The sequence below is a fragment of the Pangasianodon hypophthalmus genome, chromosome 3 (assembly GCF_027358585.1).
Source record: "Pangasianodon hypophthalmus isolate fPanHyp1 chromosome 3, fPanHyp1.pri, whole genome shotgun sequence".
Taxonomy (NCBI): Eukaryota; Metazoa; Chordata; class Actinopteri; order Siluriformes; family Pangasiidae; genus Pangasianodon; species Pangasianodon hypophthalmus.
The window spans coordinates 22,252,941-22,275,793 of record NC_069712.1 but is presented as its reverse complement, the minus strand read 5'-3'; the positions used below and the strand labels follow the sequence as shown (position 1 = coordinate 22,275,793).

Here is a 22,853-nt window from a genome sequence, read left to right as displayed (position 1 = left end):
CCCATTTGTGACAGCATTCCTTCTTCTATTTTCTACTTTCATCTCCTACTAGTTGTTTTCCCTACTGCCCTAATAGTTTGTGTGTGTGTGTCTGTGTCTGTGTGTGTGTGTGTGTGTGTGTAGTGATCTTTAGGCATGATATAAATGGGACTCATTAATATTATTATTAATAAACAAGTGGTAAAAAACTTGATAGATGGTGGTGCAGTGTATATAAAGGTGGAAGTGAATGCAGTGTCAGAGAAGAAACAACACTGTCCCTGCTCGTACATAATGCGCAGCTCAGACAACACGTGTCCACACCACAAAAGGACAGTCAGGACAGACGGCAGCTGCAGTGTTGCTGCATAGCTCAGGGTGACCCTTGAATCCAGGCCTAGCATCCAGGTCTAGAGTGGGGTCAGAAACATAGGCAGTGGATACAAAGGGGCTGAGAGATGACATTAAATTATTTCTGATGATGACAAAAAGCACTCCTTTATGATGTCTGTATCTGTACATGCCTTCTTGTGCTTAGCTAGAGGCACTCGCCTCTGATTTGTTTGTTTTTCTGCTCCTTTCTCTCCATCTACACCTTCATTTTCGTTATCACTCTCATGTTCCCGGAGCTATTTTGAATTTAACCTCAAACAAAAATGGGGCCAACTTGAGCTACACACAATGCAAAATACTATACTGGCCTCTAGTCACTAGGTGAAATGTGTTCTACAGCATCTGATCACTTTCCGCAAGGCCGTTTCCTCTCATTGATGCCACTGAGTGGTCTTGGAACCATTCAGCCCCCTGTTTGGTGATGTGTCTGTGCTCCCTCTCTGTATCCATGGCGAGCTGTGTGGACTGTCGTAGCTGTCTCTCTGTCCATCTGTCTCTGTGTGTCTGTCTGTATGTCTGTCTGATCTTTTTTAATCATTATTTTGTGTTTTTTTTATCTGCTTCTTATAATTGTAGTTGGATGTGAGGAAGGCACTTTGTAACTAACTATAATAACTAAACATATAATCATCATCATCATCATCAGTCATTATTATTATTATTATTATTATTATTATTATTATTGTCTATATGACTTTTCTAAACAAAAAAAGGGGGCTTAAATATGGCAATTTTCCTCCCCACAGTGAGTCCGGTTGTTTTATTCTGTTACTGTTATGTTTGAGAACATAATTTTGCATTTTCAGATCATAGCAACCTGCCCATTCAAATGTATTAGGTACATGACACTTACATCCATCTAACAATATGAATTAAAATAATTCTACACCTTAGTAAGCATCTGTCTGTCTGTGTTTCAAGCTCTTAATCTATATCTACCATCAATCTGCTTTACTCTCTACTTAATGTCAAGTTCCTTCTTTGAAAACCGAAAGCATAACACTGTGAGTTATTTATTCGAAATTATACACAGGAAATCACATTCTTTTGCCAGCATGTGAAAGAAGATCTTACACGTGCAGGGTGTGTGTGTGTGTGTGTGTGTGTTTATTTGTGTATGTAAAAGTATACTGGACTCTGATCCCCAGTGACTCGAGTTAAGTTCAACTTCTTTATTATAGTGCACAGAAAAGTAAACAGAGGAGGTCTAATAATGGCACCATGAAAGGTTCCCCTTATTGAAAGCAGCTGTAAAACTGTTTAATAAGAAAACTTGTCTTATCTGTATGCTTTCAGGGACCTACGCACCATTTATGAATCATTTGCCTCATTGCCTTATCAATTTTTGGCTTCGGGGTTTCTAAAAAAATGTTTTTTTATTGAGATTCATGTTATTTTGTTTGCAAAATTTGGTTTAGGCAAAATGTAATCTCACGTGGTGTCTCTTAGCATTTCTTTGAGAAGCAGAACTGTCTTCTTTACCACAGCTCTGGAGTGGAACTCTAATGAGGAACCTGACCAACAAAACACATTTCAGCACCCACCCCCACACCTCCACACCCATGCACCCTTTTTTTTTTTTTAAACAAGACTAATGGCCAAAATACATGCCAAAAGTTCTGCCAATACTAAACAATAATAAGTCTGTGAAAGTAAATCTACATTGATATTTAAAAATTAAAAAAAAAAAATCATAAAGTCTGTAAAAGTCTGTGAAATATTAAAATTATTGAAGATATAAATAAATACAAAGTAAATAAAAAAAGAAAAAGAAAAAAATTATGAATATTTATTGTAGTTAAAGCAGGAGTACATCACTGCACACCAATAGAATATTTCCAGAGAAAAAAAATCTCAGTGCTTTAACTAAAACATTTGTCGTGTTGGTTATTATCAATTGACTTAACTATAAAATATATATATATATATATATATATATATATATATATATATATATATATATATATATACAAATATATACACACTCGGCCTATTACAATGTCTAATACAAGAATAATTCTTCCCTGAATTTCAAAGAATGACCAAATTTCCATTACGTATGCCATCTTCATCACGTTATATCATCTTTATTTACCATTAAGATGTGTTACCATTAAGATGTTATAATGTTATATTACAATGTAAGATGTGACCTAGGCAGCAAGTTTTATTTCCTTAATCTAACTCCTTAATCTGAGGCAGGGATGTCACTAGCATGCTCTGGCTTAATGTTTAGCTCAGGCAAACTGAAAACCAGAGACGAACAGGAAAAAGGTATGAAACGGAAAGCTGTGGCATGCTGGTGAGTGGTTCTGACACAGAGATGGAATCTAAAACTCTGTTTCCAAGGAGGGGGCACTCAAAAAGTGAGTAGTAGTAGTAAGTATTAGATGTTCTATGTGAATATATCTTTTTCTGTGGTTCTTAAACTGTTCTTGACATTTAACTGTCATATGCATGTGGGATCATTTTTTTTTAGTTCAGACATTCACCATACAAGTTACTATATCTGTTGGTTATCAGTTAGTAACCAGATGCTATTGAAGCAGCACCGTGGCATGCTAAAAGGTGTTGAAAATCACCTTTATACATATTTGAATAGGCAGGTATGGCTAGTTACTATGAAGGAAAAGAGAACTTACATAATTAAAACAACAGTTTTAGGCCCATTATGATGTTTAATAGGTTTTAAAAATATGTTTAATAATTAGCTTTAGATAGTAGCTGGACCACATGCCAACTACACATTATACCCGCACTATCTTTTTCACTTTCACAGTCCATAGATGAGATTACGAATGAGCAGTGATACTATAGACACTCATGGCAAAGATATGACTGCTCTGTTGCAGGACAGATTCACTATTATATTTCATGGTCAAGATGAAAGGAAATAATAAGGGTTATCTCTTTATGCAGTTTTTGAAAAATGTATTAATTTTTAATAACATGATCACACATATCACATGCAGACATATTTGATACAGATAAGACAAAAATTAGAGAGTTATATTATTGATGCATGTTTCATGCTAACCAGATTCAAAGTTTTCAGTCCATCATTAATACTCTTTCCTAATTTAGGCTTATATTATTATTTTTTTAAACCAACTTATGAAATGCGGAGTTCACAAAGCCACCACCAACCTAATGAACGCTGACTATAACTATTAATCGTACAACGAAGAGGTTTATTATATTATAAAAACTGGGATGGAAAACATTTAAAAAAAACGTCATTAGTAAGCAATGTTATATATTTATCCACTAGTTAATAGAGAACAAATTATAATCAATAAAGAATGTTTCTGAGAATGAATTGATTAGTGCCAACAATGCACCTCTGTTTCTTCCTGGAACAGATCCTGGTGTTGATGTGGAGGCCTCTGGTTATCTTAATGACCAAGTCACACTCTCACCCCTCTCTCCCCTTGCTCGTCTCTATATCTATGCCCTGCATGGGTGTGTGTGTGAGGTGGCATTTACTGCTGCCTGGAATTGGTATTACACTCGTGACCAGAGGCTTCCTGGCTACACCAGCTTGTGGTCGCTCCTCATCTATAGCTTGGCTATCTTCTTCATGGAGGGCTTGAGTGCATGGCTACAGCAGAGACACTTCCTCTTACTGCTCCGGTTGACTGTTTACACCCTGTTCATATACCTGTGGGAGTTCAGTTGGGGGGTCATGCTCAGGCTGTTGGAGGCGTGTCCATGGGACTACTCACATTTTAAATATAATCTCATGGGACTCGTGACCTTGGAGTATGCTGTGCCTTGGGCAATGGCTGCCCTCCTAGCAGAGAAACATGTTATTAGGAACACACTGAAGATACGACTGAATGATTAATTAATGTTAATATTATAAGCCATTATAATGTTAATAAATCTAGAGCAAAGTAGTTTTTTTATTGTTAAAACTATCACAGCAATGAAATATGTTCTGTTTACATCAAAATCTGTGCAGTTCATCACTTTAGTACAGTCAAAAGGCAATGAACACTACTACAGTTCATATCTCAGTCAGAGAAAATAGAAAAAACATTATAAACATTATGAAATAAACCTGTCTATCATAGCATGTGCTATACTTTTTATAATTTATTATTAATGTGATTATTAATGTGACTAATGAATTATTGTATGTTACTATTTATGTATTGTGTGATTAAGTAAAGAAAGGACATAAGAAACTAAGAAAGATAACACTTTATAATTACATGCACTAATAATCATGCACTAATATCTGAATTAATACTTACATAAATATGAACTAATGATGAGTTAAGGCATGTATTAATCATGAACTAATGAAGAGCTAACCTTAACTACAAAATGAGTCTCAGGAATAATTTCATATCAGCCCATTTTGTGTCATTCTCCATCATTCTCAGACTAAAACAAAGGAAAATAATCTTATAGATCACTGGTTTTCAATGTTAATAGATAATAACGTAACAGTATTAACAGTTATGTTAATACATGTTACTGTATTTCACAGTATGTCCCAGGCCCTTGCCACTCAGAGCATGTACGAGCATTACAGTGGGATTTGAAGAGAAATGGATGGAGAATGACGCAAAACAGGTTGAGATGAAATTATTGATGTTTATTATTAGTGCGTCTTTCTACGTTCAATACGGAGGATCATTGCAAATTACGAAAGTAATCCAGCGCCATCCAATGATGTTTGTGTACGCAGTTGCATATGGTGCAGTTATTTTTGCTGAGATAAGTGAAGCACATGACTTTCCAGGTAAATGAGGTCACAGGATGAGGTCTTAAGCTAGCCTGACGTACAGGAAATAAAAAAAAATGTAGTCAAGTTGAGGCGTGAACTTCAAAAGATGGTAAACCACAGGCTTTATTCACTAGAAGCCTGGCTGCCCCTAAAATTTCTTTAAGATGTGTCAAAGACATGTTTATCAAAGTGTCTATATTATTCATCACTCTTGGAGACATTCAGTATTTTAGTGAACCAAATCATCAAATATCTCGCTGCATTATTGCACTGTTTTTTTCTGCAATGCAAACTGTTTTCAGTGGAGAGTGAAGCGGAGTGGTCACAGCACTGATAGAAAACGCAGAAAATCTGTGCTTCTATGGGTTTCTAAGGCAGGTTCAAGTACGAGGTGTTTTAATGGGAGCGAAGCTTTTAACACGTCATTTTGCGTCCCCCCTGGAAGCCGTGCATCTCTGGGAATAAATGGGACATGTGGGTTTTTGGATAGAAAAAAATATCTCAGTGTTTATTGACAGTGCACTATTTGCTTGTCTCACGTGGCTTTCTCCGTATGATGATTGGGAAATTTCTCAAAGTGACTGAACCTTGTAACCAACTGACAATCACTTAAATGGCAATGAACATGACTGATATCTCGCACATATCGGCGCCACATATTTTTTGCATTGTATTTGCATTAATTTCTGAAATTTCTTATTTATACAGCTGTAAGACACAAGTCTTTTGATGCTCATACTTAGGAGAGACTGAAAATTAATGATTAATGAAGAAGGCAGACAGATGGCAAAAATTTTAATTTAGGGAGCAAAAACAGGTCTTTTTAGCTTTCTAGGTATATATACATAACAGACAACTGCACTTCTCCTTCTCCTTAAAAACAAAATAAAACACCAGCCACTCCTGTAGTACAAAAGCAAATCTGTTAATACATGATGTGAAATAGAATGGAATTGCAGGGACATTGCAAGCCAATTTATTAAATAAGTTCTTCAGTTGTACTTAAGAAGTATGTGCTTTTGCCATGGAAAGGTAAAAACAGTATGAGGTAAACACCCAGCTTTTCAAACAGCAGTATTGTTTTTGCTTCCTAGTAACAAGATAATTTATGCCAGGAATACCAGCAGCTCACAAAATAAAATTTTATTTTAACACTGCATCAATAATAATAATAATAATAATAATAATAATAATAATAATAATAATAATAATAATTAAACTACTATTAATTACCTTGATAGTAGTTAAAGTTCACTTTCCACTCTCAGCCTGTTTGCTTGCATAATTCCTCCAAAGTTAGACCTTTTATATACTCAATACTGTAGTGATTCGTAATATGCTGTAGTTTATTGTCCTTGTTTGTTTCTACTTTGCTCACTAGTAAACTATTTAACTTAGCAAGCCACATATAGGGTCACAGTCATGGTGCGGTGTTTCACCCCAGAGATATACTTTCTGAAGGTCCTACTTTCTGTAGTCCTGTGACTGCTAATCAACATGATGAAAACAGCAGTGAAATCAGCCTGACATGTGGAGGCTTATGGAATACAAAAGCCTAGACTATACTTTGATAATCATGTAGCTCATGGTAAATCTTGAAAGGTTTCTACATTATGATAATAAATTCAGTGTAGTTTTGCCTCATTTGCCACACCAAATGCATTGCAAATAGTATTTCACTATTCAAAGTGACCCATCTAATACACTATATGGCCAACAGTATGTGGACACCTGCATCCATATGTAGTTCTTCCTCAAACTGTTGCCATAGAGTTGGAAGTACACGACTGTATAGTTTCCCTTCACTGGAACTAAGGGGCTCCAAATCTGCCCAACCTCTTACACTCTTGTGGGTAAATGGGCACAAATCCCTACAGCCATGGTCTAAAATCTAGTGGAAAGTTTTCTCAGAAGAGTGGAGGCTGTTATAGCAGTAAAGAGGAACTAACTCCATATTAACACCCATGGTTTTGGAAGGGGAAGTTGGTCAGGTTGGTCAGGTGTCCACATACTTTTGACCATATAGTGTACATCATTGTAAAATGAGTGCTGCACCATCAAATTATCTTACCATAATTCTGGCACAGTCAGAGCCGTGCTGTTATAAAAATAATTCATCATCACCTTTGACATATTTGAGAATTATATGAAAAATATTTAAAAATAAAAAAAAACATGCAGTTAATATTTAAACAATAGGATGCTGTATGTTTTTATTTTAACATACAGTAATATGTTTCAGATATAAGTTTTCTTTTTCTTTTCCTTTTTGAAAGATTTGGTAAAGCCTCCCTGGAGAGAATAAAAATGTCCTAATGTTGCTGCAGAATGCTTGTAGAGGCAGCTTGGACACTCTTCCACGCAGAACATTTCAAGATCCTTCAAATTCTTATAGATGTGTATGTAAAATGCCACAGGTTTCCAATAGGGTTCAGACTTCAAATACTAGCTACAAAACAACCCTGAATGATCAGTGATCCTCCACATTATTTTACACTGGGGTATCATATGCGTTTCCTTGTATGTAGTTCCCTTTTCATGCCAATTATGCTGATGTGAATGGCCAACAAGTTTGACTTTGAACCCACCTGATGAACAAACAATTCCAGCTGTAGTTCCATTAATGTTTGGTGAAGTTACAGGAGCTGTAATTTGTGGGCTGCTCTCAGGAAGGGCTTTTATCCTGCAGCCCTCTCAGCTTGTTTGTAAGGACGTGGTATGTTATAGTTTAACACAAGGCAACCCCAAGAATCAATTACACTGTGCAATTTTGAAACTGTGCTCTTGGGGTTTTCCTTTACTTCCCAAACCATCTTTGTCACTATGTCGAGGATAGTATGATCACAAGCCTATTTTCTGGCAAACTTTTTTTTTTTTTTTTAAAACAAATATGGCCCTGATTATGTATGGTGATATTTTAACAGCTTCTGTATTTTTTAGCTACAATCTGTAAAGTGATTATATTAGTAATTAGCTTTATTCAATTCAATTCAATTTTATTTATTTAGCACTTTTAACACTGGACATTGTCACAAAGCAGCTTTACAAAGATATGTAAATTCAGGATATAAATTTTAAATTTATAAATGTATCCCTAATTTATTAGATATATTAGATTATATATTAGATTATTTTCATTATTATTTCAGAATGTAAAGAATTATGGTTATTTCATAAGTAGAATATTACTGACATTTTATGACCTAAAAAAAACTTCACTGATACTTTAAAATAAAATGCAATATATTTTTCTTGTAATTGTACAGTTGTCTACTGTATAAACCACAGGACCTTTATAGAAGGACTTAATCTTAAGGCAGATCACAAACAAATATTTGTCTGCCACTACTTAGAAAGGCCTCTTCCTCTCTGGATTTTGAACAACGTACAAGGCAACACAATTCTCAGCCCTCTGCCAGTGATACCTAAGGAAACACAAGGACACACACACTTGTGTTACATAAACAACCAGTAAAGACTGAAACTATGACTTACAGTACATCCCCCCCAACCCAAAAAAAAAAAAAAAAAATTCTATTGCTAACTGCATTTTACAGTAACCACTTACTCTGTCAATCCAAGTACCAAAAGACAGTCTCCTACGGAGAGATTATAGTCTTGGCCATTCATAGAGACACTTGAGGATCCCTCCTACAGTGAATGGCAGTAAAAGAAATAAATATGCTAGACCACTTGGTCAGTGACCAAGGACATACAAGAATTAAAGAAGTAAATCTGAGAAATATACTAGCTGCCAGATCCATCCATCGCAGGTTCTTTTGGATGTCTCTGATTCTCCAGGACCATACAACATAACCTGAAAAAAAATATCATGGATGATGTGATTATCAATTTTCCCATCATGATTCTATCTATCTCTTGATAAAATTTCTCTTTAAGACCCCAGCACATTCCTTTAAAATGACATGTGAAACATCACTTATTTTTTAACCTTATTTAGTGAAACTTCGATCAATGTAATTAAAATGAGAGAGATTCATCCCAACATGCAGACAGCAATCACAACAGAACACAATCCACAGACTTTTAATATTGTAACATTTTTAAAAGCCCATATAAAAATGGAATACGTTGTAAATGTATTTCAAAATATAAATAAATTGCATTATATTTTTACAATAGGGAACAGTTAACAGGTTTAGAATTGAACAAATGAGGCATTGTGTAAGCTGCAGACCATGTGCCAGTCGTGTTTTCTGAAAGAATTTCCCAGACGGCCCTGTCTTTCACTGCCACCTGTGTCAATACCCACAAATCAGCTCAATCAGCCAATAGATATTCTGCATCTAGACAGTCTGATTGTTCACTTACATTTGATTTCCCCTGACTGGAAAAGTTAAGCTGATTACTTGACCCTCAGATGTACAGTATGTTGTTTGTGAGTGCCTGTAATAGGTTTTCAGGTGTATGCAAATTGCATTTCCACAGGCTACATTTGTGTGGTATTTTTCCATATGTGGTCACTTGTCCATATGGACAATTGGGAAGCTTGCACTAGATCATACTGTTTTCCTTCTTACCTCAGTCTCAAACTGATTCCCAAACATGTCCAGAGGTCGTCCGCTGACCAGAGCAGGCTTCTGCTTCTCTACCCAGCCTTTGAAGGAGAACGGGGTCATCACATTCATTGTGTTGAGGGGGTAAGGTGGCGGCTTGATAGGTTCATCTACAGACATTCATGTCAGTGAATATGTTGTCCTCTTATTGTTACAAATGTACAAAAACATACAAGATACTGTATGTACAGTACCCTTTAAGTATTGGGATAGTGACTTCAAACTTGTTTTTATGCCACAAACTATTTTCACAAACTAATTTCTGAAATACACCCTATATGTTGCAATAAGGGAATGATTACAAAAAAGAGCTGTGTCAAGGCAAAGATCTTGGGAAGGGGAAACATTTCTGCAGCATTGAAGTTTCAGAAGAGCACATAATACTTAAATGGAAGAAGTTCAAAACAACAGTGTTTCTTCCTAGAGCTGGCTGTCTAGCCAACCCGAGCAAACAGAGGACAAGGGCTTTAGATAGAGAGTTGACCAGAGGGTCACTGCGAATGGACTCCAGAGGTCATGTTTGAATATTAGAAAACCTTTCAAAAGGTCAACCACTTTCTGCTGCACTTCACCAGTTGGGCCTTTATGGTAATGTGGCCAGACAGAAGCCACTTCTCAGTGAAAGGCACACGGTAGCTGACTTGCAGTTTGCCAAAAGGCACCTAAAGGATTCTCAGAACATGAGAAGTAAAATTTTATAGCCTGATGAAAGCAGATTGCACTTTTCAGCCTGAAGGTCAAGTATTACACTTGGAGAAAACCACTTACTGCTCATCATATGATCAGTTCCATCTCTACTGTGAAGCACAGTGGTGGCTGCTTCATGCTGTGGGGACTGGGAGACAGGATCAAGGGTAAGATGAAGGGATCAAACTACAGAAGCATTCTTGAAGAAAACCTGCTCAAGAGTGCTCATGGTATCAGGCTGGGAAAGGTTTGCTTTTCAACAATGTCCCAAAACACTCAACCAAGACAATATAGGAGTGTTTTGGGGACAAGAGTGGCCCAGCCAGAACCTAGACATGAACCTGATTGAACATCTCTGAAGAGACCTGAAAATAGAAGTATAGTGACACTCCCCATCAAACCTAACTAATTTTTTTAAAGGTTTTATTTTACAAAATGAGAAAAAAGTAAAGGGGTCTGAATAGTTTCTGAATGCACTGTACATTCTATCACATATTGAAAAGATGGCAAAATATTGCATTATGGGGGTGTGTTTGAGCTTCCACAGCATGCCACAACAAGGAAAGTAAAAAGTAAACGAACAAAATAAAAGTTGATAAAATATCAGCATGTGGGTAATGCCACACTTATACATAGTACACTTTGACTTTATAATAATAATAATAATAATAATGAAGGGAACTGTTCATATAAAACACACCCTACCAATGAAAGTCTAACAACTGGTGCAGAGGACGAAAAGCAGTTACCTGGGTCAGGTTTTCCAGTCTTATGCTGCTTCGATGCCATAAACCTGTCAGCAGAAACAAAGTTTGTCTGTACATTCTGTGTACCCTGAGAGCATTTTTAGACTCAAACTAATGACTTACTCCTGAATAACTGGAACTAGCTGAGTTCCCAGGTTCTCACAGTAAAACCAGCGCTCAAACAGGATGTCTGTGCTGTTATCCACATAGTATCTGGAATAAAAAACAACCTGCTGGAGAAAACATGTGAATATATACATCTACAATCATTCTGTTATATTTCTGGCTGTTCGGAAATATGATTATACAGATTTTAAAGCAGAATTGAGGGGCTACACACTCTGGGCACTGGCTCAGCTAAGAACATTTGTGAAATCACTTGTTCTTTGTCAAAAAGCAGTCATAGTTAAGCGATTCTGATTATGGCATTGTTTCATGTGCATGGTACGGTCCAAAAATTCTCTTGTAAAAGCTTTTTGTTTTACTTCCTCCATTATCAGAATCTAAGATATTACCCAACTTAGAGTTATTATTTGTAATGTAACAGTACATTACAAATAAGTTTTATTAGGCTACCTTTTTGAGAAATCTGTGTATTCTCTATGTTTTTTTTAATTATTCTGACATGATCCTTTTACATAATTTTACAATTACCTGTTTAATAAGTATGGATTGACACAGACTATTCCCTGAGGACGAACTGATAATATTAAAGCAGTACATGTGATATAGTTTTACTAATATTAACTAAGTTACCGGAGACAGTCTGTTTCCGAGCGCAGTCTTTTCCTCTCCACCACTAGTCCCACTGTGTTGGCCTGCCTCTGAGGAGAGTGGGGGATTCGTGCTGGCAGCAAAAACATCTGGCAAAAAAAATAGGACCAGAACATATAGCAGTTAAATGCATCCAAACACCCAGTATTAGTGCTGACAAGTGGAAAGAAACAAAGAACTGTCTACCATCAGTATCTGAGCCACAGTAGGGAATGCAAAGGACGCTGACAGTTTAGTCAGCACCAAGTCAGGATTCCTACCTCTCCTTCACGGATATGCACATCTTTGTGTTTGCCATTCTCTATCACTTTCAAGACCATGTCTCCCCGGATCTGGTAAAACAGCTAAGACAAGAGGCAGTGAGAGATCAGTAACAAAAACACCAATATGACAGCCATCTCTGCTATTTCATTTCAACCATACATTTAAGTCCAGACAAATTATTAACAAAAATATAATTTCATCACCAGAAACAAATTTTCACCAGAAAATTATCTTTAACTCTTTATCTATATTGTAGTGTTGTGTTTACCATTTAGGTGCACCGTTTACTGAGTAAGTGTCGCCATATTTAGGCATGCGCTGACCTCTACTGACCACACCAATGCTTTGGTGTACCAGCCTCAGCACTACAAATGTTAGCATTTTTGTTTAACACAACTGGTTTAACTCATTGGTTAATTTTCCAGTGATTTAATGAACTGGGATTAGTGTATTGAAAACAAATAGAATAAAATCTTTGTAGGGATGTAGCTCAGAGGAATGGATTTCACTCCCATGTTCAAGAATGCAAAGTTAACATTCTCTAACATAAAAAAAAAAAAAAACTACAGCTTCTTTTTTCTTTTTGCATTTTTTTTTCTTACTGTTAAATAATACACAGTGTATGAAGTGTGAACATAGCCAAACAGCAAAAACTGCTAGTGGTTAATACTTGCAGAAAGAAAAAAGGACTTTGTCCTTATTGTGAAACATTAATGTTGTTTAGAGGGTCAAGTCCAAAACCTCTACACGTTGTGAGTCTGGCTCATGAATGTTAACAATACTGTAGGTAACTCATGACAATCAGGGCTACATTTGCTACATCGGAATTAGTTACTTATAATCCAGAAAGCTTTGGCTTTAGATATAAGCAATGAGAAAGTGTATTTCGGAAGGAAGGTATTTTAAAAAGGCAGCTTAAAATATGGGCCATTTTTTAGTAGCACGTGTATTTGAAGGCCAACACACTAAAACCATCATTAATTAAATGTACAAAAATGTTAGGAAAGGGAAACATATATAAAACATTATATATAAGCATATATATATTTGATGTGCATACGCAGATAGAAAATGTCCATTTAATATAGTGCAAGAGAAAGCTTTCCTAGTAGTATTGGTAGTGATTTATAATTGTAGGGCAATCTGCTACAGTGACTGTCTAAACTCAAATCAATAACTGAAGTGACATCAAAGAGAGAAGCTACTTCAACCCAAATGGAGCAAAAATCAATTAATGTCTTCAAATGAAGCAAAAATCAAATACTTAGTAAGAGAGATTTGGAACCTTAATTTGCCCTTATCACAATTTTCATTGCATAGTCATACTTCACCTCTTCACCCTCCTCTATGTGGTAATCCTTCCTTATGTTTGGACCACCAACATACATGATATTTAACTGATAGAAGAACCTGAAAACAACATATTTTACTTCTTGAGTTCAGTGTAGATAATATTAGCATAATAATGCTAAATGGCTTAACTATTATCTAATCTACTTACATTAATTTGTTGCAGACAGGTGGTAAGAAAGAAGCCTCATTCTCCTTAATCCACTTGTCTATGTTGACATGAAGAGACTCGTTTGTCATTTTTCTTATTGATTTAGGCTATAGCAGCAATCTATGCAGCAGCAATCTTGAGCACTTATATCATGCTGTGTATTTTCTCTTCACCCATTAACTTTGTACTTGTTGGCAGAGATAAAGGGGGCGTGAAGGAGCACAGACCACACGTGTAGGTACGAGGTTGTGCTTCACTGAAATCCTTGTTTACAGTTCACTGGTTATATAACAGTACATATATGTATATATAAACCATGAACCCAAACCTTTGGAAGTTGGGTTTAGCCTGGCTGTCACTACTGGCTGTTGTGGAAATCATTCAAGCCCTTTGACACACCCCCTGCTTGACTGAATGTTGGTGAATGTAATAATTATTCTTTGAGAAAAGGAAAGGTAATAAAAAAATATATCATTAGCCGTTAGATGGATGATTAGATTATGACTTTACATTTTCTTGAGCTGTTTTTGTTAACCGTTATTTTATTATTTAAGCTTTGGTCTACTTTGTTTATGGTTTGTCTTTACTTCTGTTACTGTCTACCCCATTCTTTCGTTTGTTTTTTGACAAACCAGTGTAAGAAAAAGAGTGTAATGCACATACTTGGTTTTGCACAATACTGCAGAGGAAGTCTCGCATAATACTGCAGAGGAAGTTGTGATGTGCTCTGTGGCACAACGGAAAATATAGTATTTATGAGACTGGAGAAGAAGCTCTATGCTATGGAAATAATTCAAACAACAATACTTTTCTTTACACTGAGTCTTTTACATTTACAACGGCAATTGTTGTAAGTTACCAGTTAAATGGTAGGTCATTGCATTAATTATTTTTGACCCCTTGCTATAGTGATACAGGAGCCAACTGAAAATGAAAATGTTCTGCTTTTTCAGCCAAAATTGTGATCAAACTGAACATGAATTTAAAAAAAAAAAAGTTCATTAAATGGGAAAGGACATGTGATGTCCTGATGTGTAATGTGTGGTGGTTTTGGGGCTGTGGTTGCTGCGAGTGGTTTTGTACTCAGGTCTCCATCAGTGGACAGTGGATAGGTTTAACAAACCAGATTTCATGTGAAAACTGTAATGAATTTACTGATTGCACAATTGGACTATTTGTCCATGTAGTACTCAGTTACTGAAGGGATTTATTTATAATTGCACTATCCGTTATCACCCAGATGAGGATGTGTTCCCTTTTGAGTCTGGTTCCTCTCAATGTTTCATATCATCTCACAGAGTTTTTCCTTGCCTCCGTCAACTCTGGCTTGCTCATTAGGGATAAATTCACATATTTACAATTTATTTTGATTTAAGTTCATTTGAATCTATTTATTTCTGTAGAGCTGCTTTGTGACAATGTCCATTGTTAAAAGCACTAGACAAATAAAATTGAATAAAATTGAATTGAATGTAAAATATGCCCTTGTGTTTCTGGTACCAGTTGCTTTGCTGGGAGCAGCTCGTTAACAGCAAATATTGTTTGTCTGTGCATTTTTTGCTGTCTTTTTGAATGTCTTAATACCTTCGACTGATCAAGAACATGATTCTGTCTTTATACACTCTTGAGACTTCTCAATCAGTAAGAGTTATCATTTTATCAACCACTCCTGGTGATGACTTTGTGGCTCTCCATCATTGGCGGCACTGATGGATGACCTCGGCTTAGTTATGTATGGCATTGTCTAGGACATTGTCCTTGTTAAAGGCGACAGTCGTGGGTGAAGATGGTGGCGAGAAATCATCCACAGTTGAAAAAAGGCTCTCATTAAACTCTCCACTGTTCTTAGGCACTGATGACTCTGCTGGTGAGTGTCTGTCTAGTCTCTGCATGACATGCAGGTTCAACATTTTGCCTCATAAATTTTAATATTAATTTTTACATGTGGAAACCTGATCCTATGAGAATCTCGCACCACCATTTCACCATGTCAAGTATTTTAATTACACCGGAAGTAATGACATTCGCTAAATTCCAGGGGGTTCATTACCACGACGTAAAATGGGCGTTTCTGGAGGTTTTCGGAAAACGCCCCTTTCCAAAAAAAAATAAATAAATAAGAGGTCACTGATCATGCGCAGAATACTGTTTTTTTGCGCGGGCATTTCCAATCCCAGGATCAGTTCAGATGGATAATGAAGGAGAAAAGCATACCTGCGTGTTCATCTTTTTTTTTTTTTTAGCCACAAGTTTGCTAGCTAACTGTACTGAATATTTATATTTATTAGCTAGCTAACTGTACTGAATATTTATATTTTCCTTCTCAAACAGCGAGTATAGTAAATGTTACAGATTTAACAAACAAATATGTCTGTATGTTGACTGCTCAAAAAGCAAATACTTGTATATACAGTATAACTCATTTAGAATAAGAAGTGCGATCAGGACAGGTATCTGAAGTTACTGTATATAATATAAAAGGTATTTGACACAAAACATCTGCAATCAGGACAGGTATCTGAAATAATAACAGTATGAATGTAATCTGACATAAAACTCCTGCGATCAGGACAGGTATCTGAAGTTACTGTGTATAATATAGTAGGTATTTGACATGAAACTCCTGCGATCAGGACAGGTGTCTGAAGTTGTAACAGTATGAATGTAATCTGACACGAAACACCTGCAATCAGGACAGGTATCTGAAGTTACTGTATATAATATAAAAGGTATTTGACACGAAACCACTGCGATCAGAAGAGGTATTCGAAGTAAATGGCTTTTCCCAAACTGCGCATGATCGGTGACCTATGCAGATTCTCAAATAGGCCACGCCTATTTCGATTACGCTGTCCTGAAACCCCCGGAAAAAAGTGAATCCCCGGAAGTAATACCTGCTATTTCCGCATCCATTGGCCCCGGTGGCCTTCCATAACACCCACATATAAAATAAAAGCGAAACTGCAAAAGAAAACTTCGTTATAAGAGTTCATTTCAATTAGAAGGAGAATATTCAGTGTTTACTGCAGCCAAAAAGTAGCTTCAACCGAGGGTTTATTACGGACCGTCTATCTCTGCGGTATTAGCAGCTAGTTGTACAGATTTAAAAATAGTCCTCTTAGTCATTTAGTTTAAGTCCCTGGTATGTTGGTTTATTTACTTATCTAATAAATTAAACATTTGTCTTTTATTGTGGTCAAAATTAGCCGGCAGATAGCGAGGTCAAACTGATATTGTCAGCAGGCAAGCTAGATTAAAGCGCCGGTTAAAGTTAATAAGTTAATTGTGTGGAGAAGACAGCTAGTTGCGGTTAGCTAGCTGACCTAGTTAAGAAAGCAGCTGATTTCAGCATTGTGCAGCCTGGCTCGGTTATATAAGGCCTGCATTACAGATTTATATCATTTGTGAAACATAAAAAAACTAATAACTAAAAAAAAATTAAAAATTAATTGAATGCCAGTAAATTACCCTGCGTACATGTTATAAGGCTTGCTGGAACAGTAGGTGGATGGAGCTCCAGTGGCGCAATCGGTTAGCGCGCGGTACTTATACAGCAGTACAATGCAGAGCAATGCCGAGGTTGTGAGTTCGAGCCTCACCTGGAGCAGATGTTTTGAAAACCCAATCACTAGTTTTGGAGTTATTTCTGTATGCTGGATCGTAACTGAAGCTGTAATGACTCAGATATTGTATTACCCTACAGGTGGTCAAAATGCACCGGTAAAGCAAATATATAGATACTACGACTAAACGCAATGCCTAAATACTGTCAGATAAGTACTAGCTTTTTGCATTGCATATTTCTGTAAATGGTTACAGTTCTGAAGCTGAACCCTTTAGAGTTGTCCAACACAGATTTTGAAAGGACATATTTGAATTGTATTTCATTTGTTTCCCCCATTTATTCATTTAATTAAAGAATTACAGAAGTATGCACCTCTAAACCTGTTAGTATTTTTTCCCTCATTGTACTAACATTTATTTAACAGTACACAACTAGATTTTGTGGCTGTTGTCAAAAACCTTCTTTAACTGACACTGATTATACCTGTTTTTGACAGCAGAGGGCACTATAAGATAAACTATAAGGCATTTGACTCCCCTTCAGAGTTCAGAGCCATGTGGTGGCAGTGTTGTCCAAGGTATTCTTATGGACAGCAGGTAAAAATTATATAAATAAAACTGCTGCTAAATTGAAAGCACAGGAGTAGGTTTATATCTGTACATGTCTGTGCAGATATATTGTTTATTAAATTTTACTGTATAAGTTATGCACTGTATCATGATTTAACCCTTATGTTCTGTTCACGTCAAAATGACCTATGCTAGAAATGATTTTCCCTCCTTTTAGTGCTTGGCTTAGTTTCTCTAAACATGAAAACCATGGTTAAGAGTCATATTTATATTGCCAAGATGGGTGTTTTTTTTCTCCTTAGAGTAGTAAGGTGAAATTTTATATATGTATGTGTATATATATATATATATATATATATGTGTGTGTGTGTGTGTGTGTGTGTGTGTAGGTGTTCCCTTTCTTGTATTTCTACTCCCAGCAGCCAACCATTATGGGAAAAAGGATGTATCAGATGTTTTAATGTTACAGCTGTATTTCTACAAAGTCCTGGAATGGGTCATAGGGACATAAAATTGCTAGGTACTGATGGTTAAACGTGGTAGTGTGAAATGTGATGAAGTGAGTGTTCTTGATGAGTAGGAGGCCTCTGAGTTGATACCGTGATGAATCAACCTGAATAGTACAGACAATTGGCTATAAGCAACACTTCCTCACCATTTCAAATTAAATGACTAACACTGGAATGAATGGTCCAGGAGCTTGCTGATGATGTAAACAGTATGACTTTGCCTTTTTTCAGGAGCAATGGAGGCCAGGATACAATTAACATGAGATCAGTGGAAAGCGATGTCTGTGCCGAGAAAGGAGCCGCTTTGAGCAGAACAAACATTAACACACTGGATCTGGTATGTTCTGGTTCTTAGATGTCTCTCACTCATAAATCTTCTAAAATGAACAACAGGAGTAGTGGAAAACAGTTTGCATAAGTGTTAAGATCTGCTCATAACTCTTAATTAGCAGTTGACACTGAAGTTGTGTGAAGCAGACTGGAGATCATCTGAAACATAGATTGCTTAAAATGCATTATAATCTGAATAAATGTATAGTCTGGTAGCATTTTTTTCAATACTTCAGCGTTTTGATGCCTGCTAGTGGAGCCATTTCATTGCATCAAGGTCATTGTGCTTTGTGCCTGCAAATCACCCACAGTTCCCCACACAGACTGACAGATAGATGGATTAATAATTACACACATACTGTATACATTTTACTGATCCTGTGAGGGAAACTGTCATTACAGCAGCCAAACAAAGCACAGCAGCACACATGTAAGTAATGACTAATTATTCTCAAACCCGTATTGCTTACAGTAGACATTTTCGAGGACTAAGTGGTAAATAAGGCAAAAAAATAAAACATACAGTCATTCATCTTTAGTAACCACTTTATTCTTGTCAGGTTTGCTGTGGATCCAGAGGCTATCCCAGGAGCACCGGGTGCAGGGTGGGAATACACTGTGGACACCAGTCACATCCATCACATGGTACCATGCACACACATTCACACACCCACTCACACTTCATAGCTGATCCTCACATCAGCATGTTTTTTGAGAGCTGAGAGGAAACTGGAGAAATAGCAGGAAACCCATATGGACACAGGGAGAACATGCACAGAACCTCCACACAGACATTAACCCAAGCTCACGCTCGAACCAGGACCTGGGAGCTGTGAGGGGCAACAAAAGTAAAATACAAAATATCGGATATATTCTACAATTCTCAAAAACTCTAATGTGATTGCATTGTCATCAGATATAATTCATTAGTTTATTTGTGCTCATATACAGTGTGACAGTAATTAGGTCGGCTGTTACCCCTGTCCTTTAGATCATGGACTTAAATACAGCACACTTAAGGCATTTCTTGTGAAATCATTGCTCTGCCCATACAGGCCCACTGTCAATGGCAAGTCAGCAGCATCCATCATCACTGTGTTCTGTCTGCACTTGTGGTGTGTCAAGAGACCATATGCCTATTTGGCTTTGGAACATGGACAAGACCAAACACACAATCATCACTACAATGCATTTCATTTAGCCAGACATTCCAGTAATGTTTCTCGTACATTAAAATTTCCTTTTTACAGTTTTTTTGATTTCCTGTTCTTTGTGTTATTTGTATTTGATTACTCTTTTAAGGCAAGACATAAACATGACAGTGTGAGAAAAGGCATCATGAGATATCTCTTCTTCCATGATACTTTTTCATAACACAAATTTTAGATGAAAAGCTAAACTTCAAAGCTAAGATATTTTTAATGGGGCAAGCTACAAAACAAAAAAAGCACAAACCCTCATCATATTACACATTTTAATAAAGAAAATGATTTTATTACATGGACTGGCATCCCAACCAGCATGTATTACTGCCTCTCACCTACTGTTCCTGGGATAGGCTCTGGCCAAAATGGTTACTGAAACCTAATGAAAGAAGGAATGAAAGAATGAATGAATGATTTTATTATTAATTTTGTAAGCAGATAAGATAGAAAGCCCTTAATTCAGTTAATTGAATGGAGAGAAGGCATCCCTTTGTTTTTTAAATTTGCATTTTTTTGTTCTTTGTGTTTTCTTATGATTTCTTTTATAATCTCAAAATTAGCAGTGAAACGAAATATAACCTGTTGAATTTTGTGAATCCACACAGCTAGATCCCTGAATGTGTATTATGGGCAGGTTTTTGTTACAGATGTCAGTACCCTGACAACCTGCACTCTTAGTCTCCTTTGTAAATCTCATTTCTGGGCAGCTAATGACAGAGAGCTGAGTCTTAACTTATAATTCTCATGTGTCTCTGTTTAGCTGTCTTTGCTGCATTGTGAGTTGCAACAGTTTATTGTCTCAGTGGCCCTCAGGCAGTGCTCCTTATGCTAGAAGATATGATTATTATCATTGTGACTGTTTTTTCCCCAGTGCTTCAGGCAGATTGATTAGGAAACGTCCCAAAACGACATGATGTCATCACACTTGGCATGAGGGACAACAGATCTGAGGAGAAGTATTGTCAAAAGTTGCCTTTTAATGAATGAAGGCAACTTCGTTGTTTTAGACATCTTGCAGTATTTGCCTCTAATGTACTTTTGGCCTGTACTACATAACTACTTGTGTGTTTCGCTCTACGCACGAAGCATGCTTGAGTTACTGGAATCAAGTGAAACCACTTGGAAGAAAAGTTCCAAGCTTGTACTAACTGGCAGAAGGAAAGTGTGGGAAGAGTAAGTGAATTATATAGGGGGAGGCTGGATTTCCGAAGCTTTCTGAGTTCCTACACTCAACCCAGAAATCTCTTTAGCCTAATTAATTATTACTCGAACTCACTGCTCCTGTGCCAGTCCTTTGACGGGTCTGCTTAAATCAACAGCAGACACACCCACGGTTACTGGACCATTATTTTCAGAGTATTCTGTGCCTTGTAAATCTGCAAATGCCAAGGTGTATCTTGACATTTCTGTATATGCATATGTCTCTATTTTTCATACGGCTTTCATTCAGAATTTTAAATAATTATGCATGTTCCCAGGCATTTTCCTGTGACATTTTAGTACGTGAGTTAGCTTGCTGAAACTCTGGATTTATAATGTAAATAACTGCAGATGAGAAGCTCATTTCCTTCCCAGAGAATTATTCATTCAGTCATTCATCCTGAGCATCTCAGCACGGGTGGCTCTTTTAAAAAGTGCCTCCCTTAAGTTCCCGTGTAAGGCTTCCTGGAATGTTTTTCTCCCTGCAGCTTTTCAGAGCCTTTTATCAGCATAAACCCTGCTTTGCATTTCTTTCTTTTTTTATCTGACAGGCCATACACACATTATGCACAGGCCTTTCTTTTCTATTCTGGCTTTAGCAATTGAACAGGACACCGCAATACCACATCCTCTGGACTCATTGCCCACATCCAGATACCATGAATAATGGATTCTCAGTGAAAGTATCCCGTTTGATTTATGTGTGTTCAAAGAGCCAGATAGTGGGAAAGTGTTCAGATGGTGGTCCAATATCACCCTTGTGGAGGACCTTTCTGTGCCAAGATGCCTAAGCTCATCTCAGCTAAGCTATTTTGGAATGAAGATCTTAACAATATAGCCAGAAGATATAAACATACAAAATAAAATATGCACAATAACATTTATGTGTATATAATGTGTAATGTTTTGCATATATAATGTTTGTACATGTAATTTATGCGTCCAGAAGAAAAAGGTGATTTAAATTTTCACAGGTGCAGTTGCCTTCAAACAGATGGTACACCATATTTATATTTACCTCTGCATTCAGTTTTTCTTTCACATTAGTTCAACATTAGTCCAATTAGGACTAGCGGAGTGGTGTAGAGTTTTGTCTACTACTGCGGAGTGGTGTAGAGTTTTGTCCAGAGCTCTTTACCTACAGGGTTGTCGGGGTAGACCACGAGGTTGCCTCATCATACAAGGTGGTTTGGATCTTTCAGTATTATTTTCTGTGGCTTCATAAATGGTCACCGTGGCCTCAAAATTGCATAATTCAAGCCAACTAATACAAATAATTGAATGAATGGTTAAGGTTAGGGCTAGAGACTGGGTTACTATTAATGGCTATATGGTCAACCTGTTTGCAATCAATCCAACTAAATCAATCTTGCTTATTAGAAATCAGATTGCAAGGTGAGGACTTCTGCTGCCTTGGAAGGAGCCAATGTTACCACACTGTTCCAAGAAATTTGACAGAACATCCTTCAGCTGTATACCAGGAAAAAGAACCAATATTCTTCCATACTGGAGAATTGTGAGAATCGGCAGTCCTTCATTGCTCTACGTTTTTTGCTTTTTTGTACACATCATGATCGTGAGCAAAACTTGATTGTCTAAAATAAAACTTTGGATTTCCCATTAAAAAAATATTTGCCTTTCTCCAAATACAGTTTATATACATTTCTCTTACAAATAAAATTATTGACACCCCTAAAAAATATTTAGTATAAATGCAGTTGTAATCCCTAATATTTTACAAATTGCTCTTGCTCCCTATATACTTGTTGTCGTTGACCACATATATGAGGTTGCACACACAAAATTCTTTTGTAAT

The 22,853-nt window shown here is 36.7% G+C and overlaps 2 protein-coding genes, 1 long non-coding RNA gene and 1 other non-coding gene across 7 annotated transcripts; 3 read left to right on the top strand and 1 right to left on the bottom strand.

Annotated features, from left to right (window-relative positions):
• Positions 1 to 2,576: 2,576 nt before the first annotated feature.
• LOC113544981 (transmembrane protein 229B) lies at positions 2,577 to 4,447 on the top strand. The gene is given in 3 exon segments (XM_026944078.3): positions 2,577 to 2,648; positions 2,651 to 2,738; positions 3,735 to 4,447. Coding segments are annotated over 3 exon segments (645 nt in total). The 3' UTR covers positions 4,220 to 4,447.
• A 3,621-nt stretch (positions 4,448 to 8,068) lies between these two features.
• On the bottom strand, positions 8,069 to 13,893 carry haao (3-hydroxyanthranilate 3,4-dioxygenase). Its single transcript, XM_026945610.3, has 10 exons — positions 13,660 to 13,893; positions 13,490 to 13,568; positions 12,155 to 12,238; positions 11,877 to 11,983; positions 11,244 to 11,333; positions 11,124 to 11,167; positions 9,652 to 9,797; positions 8,859 to 8,927; positions 8,679 to 8,761; positions 8,069 to 8,535 (listed from the first exon to the last, which is right to left on the bottom strand). The coding sequence occupies exons 1-10, from the start codon at positions 13,746 to 13,748 to the stop codon at positions 8,460 to 8,462; spliced, it is 867 nt and encodes a 288-aa protein (XP_026801411.3). The 5' UTR covers positions 13,749 to 13,893; the 3' UTR covers positions 8,069 to 8,459.
• A 104-nt stretch (positions 13,894 to 13,997) lies between these two features.
• Positions 13,998 to 22,402, top strand: LOC113544235 (uncharacterized). Of its 4 annotated transcripts, none has more exons than XR_008301512.1 (3): positions 13,998 to 14,528; positions 18,534 to 18,639; positions 19,193 to 22,402. It is a non-coding gene; the product is annotated as an uncharacterized LOC113544235 (long non-coding RNA). The 4 variants fall into 4 exon arrangements; XR_008301514.1 differs by lacking the exon at positions 13,998 to 14,528 and adding an exon at positions 15,893 to 16,801; XR_008301513.1 differs by lacking the exon at positions 13,998 to 14,528 and adding an exon at positions 15,893 to 17,820.
• trnai-uau (transfer RNA isoleucine (anticodon UAU)) lies at positions 17,173 to 17,266 on the top strand. Its single transcript has 2 exons — positions 17,173 to 17,210; positions 17,231 to 17,266. It is a non-coding gene; the product is annotated as a tRNA-Ile (tRNA).
• Positions 22,403 to 22,853: the final 451 nt, after the last annotated feature.

Excerpts from the sequence above, each read along its gene's own strand:
- haao (XM_026945610.3), bottom strand. The coding sequence starts at position 13,748 with ATGACAAACGAGTCTCTTCATGTCAACATAGACAAGTGGATTAAGGAG. Across the intron at positions 13,569-13,659 it reads CCTGTCTGCAACAAATTAAT|GTTCTTCTATCAGTTAAATA; the intron begins GTAAGTAGATTA and ends TGTTGTTTTCAG. Across the intron at positions 12,239-13,489 it reads ACATAGAGGAGGGTGAAGAG|CTGTTTTACCAGATCCGGGG; the intron begins GTGAAGTATGAC and ends CTCTTGTCTTAG.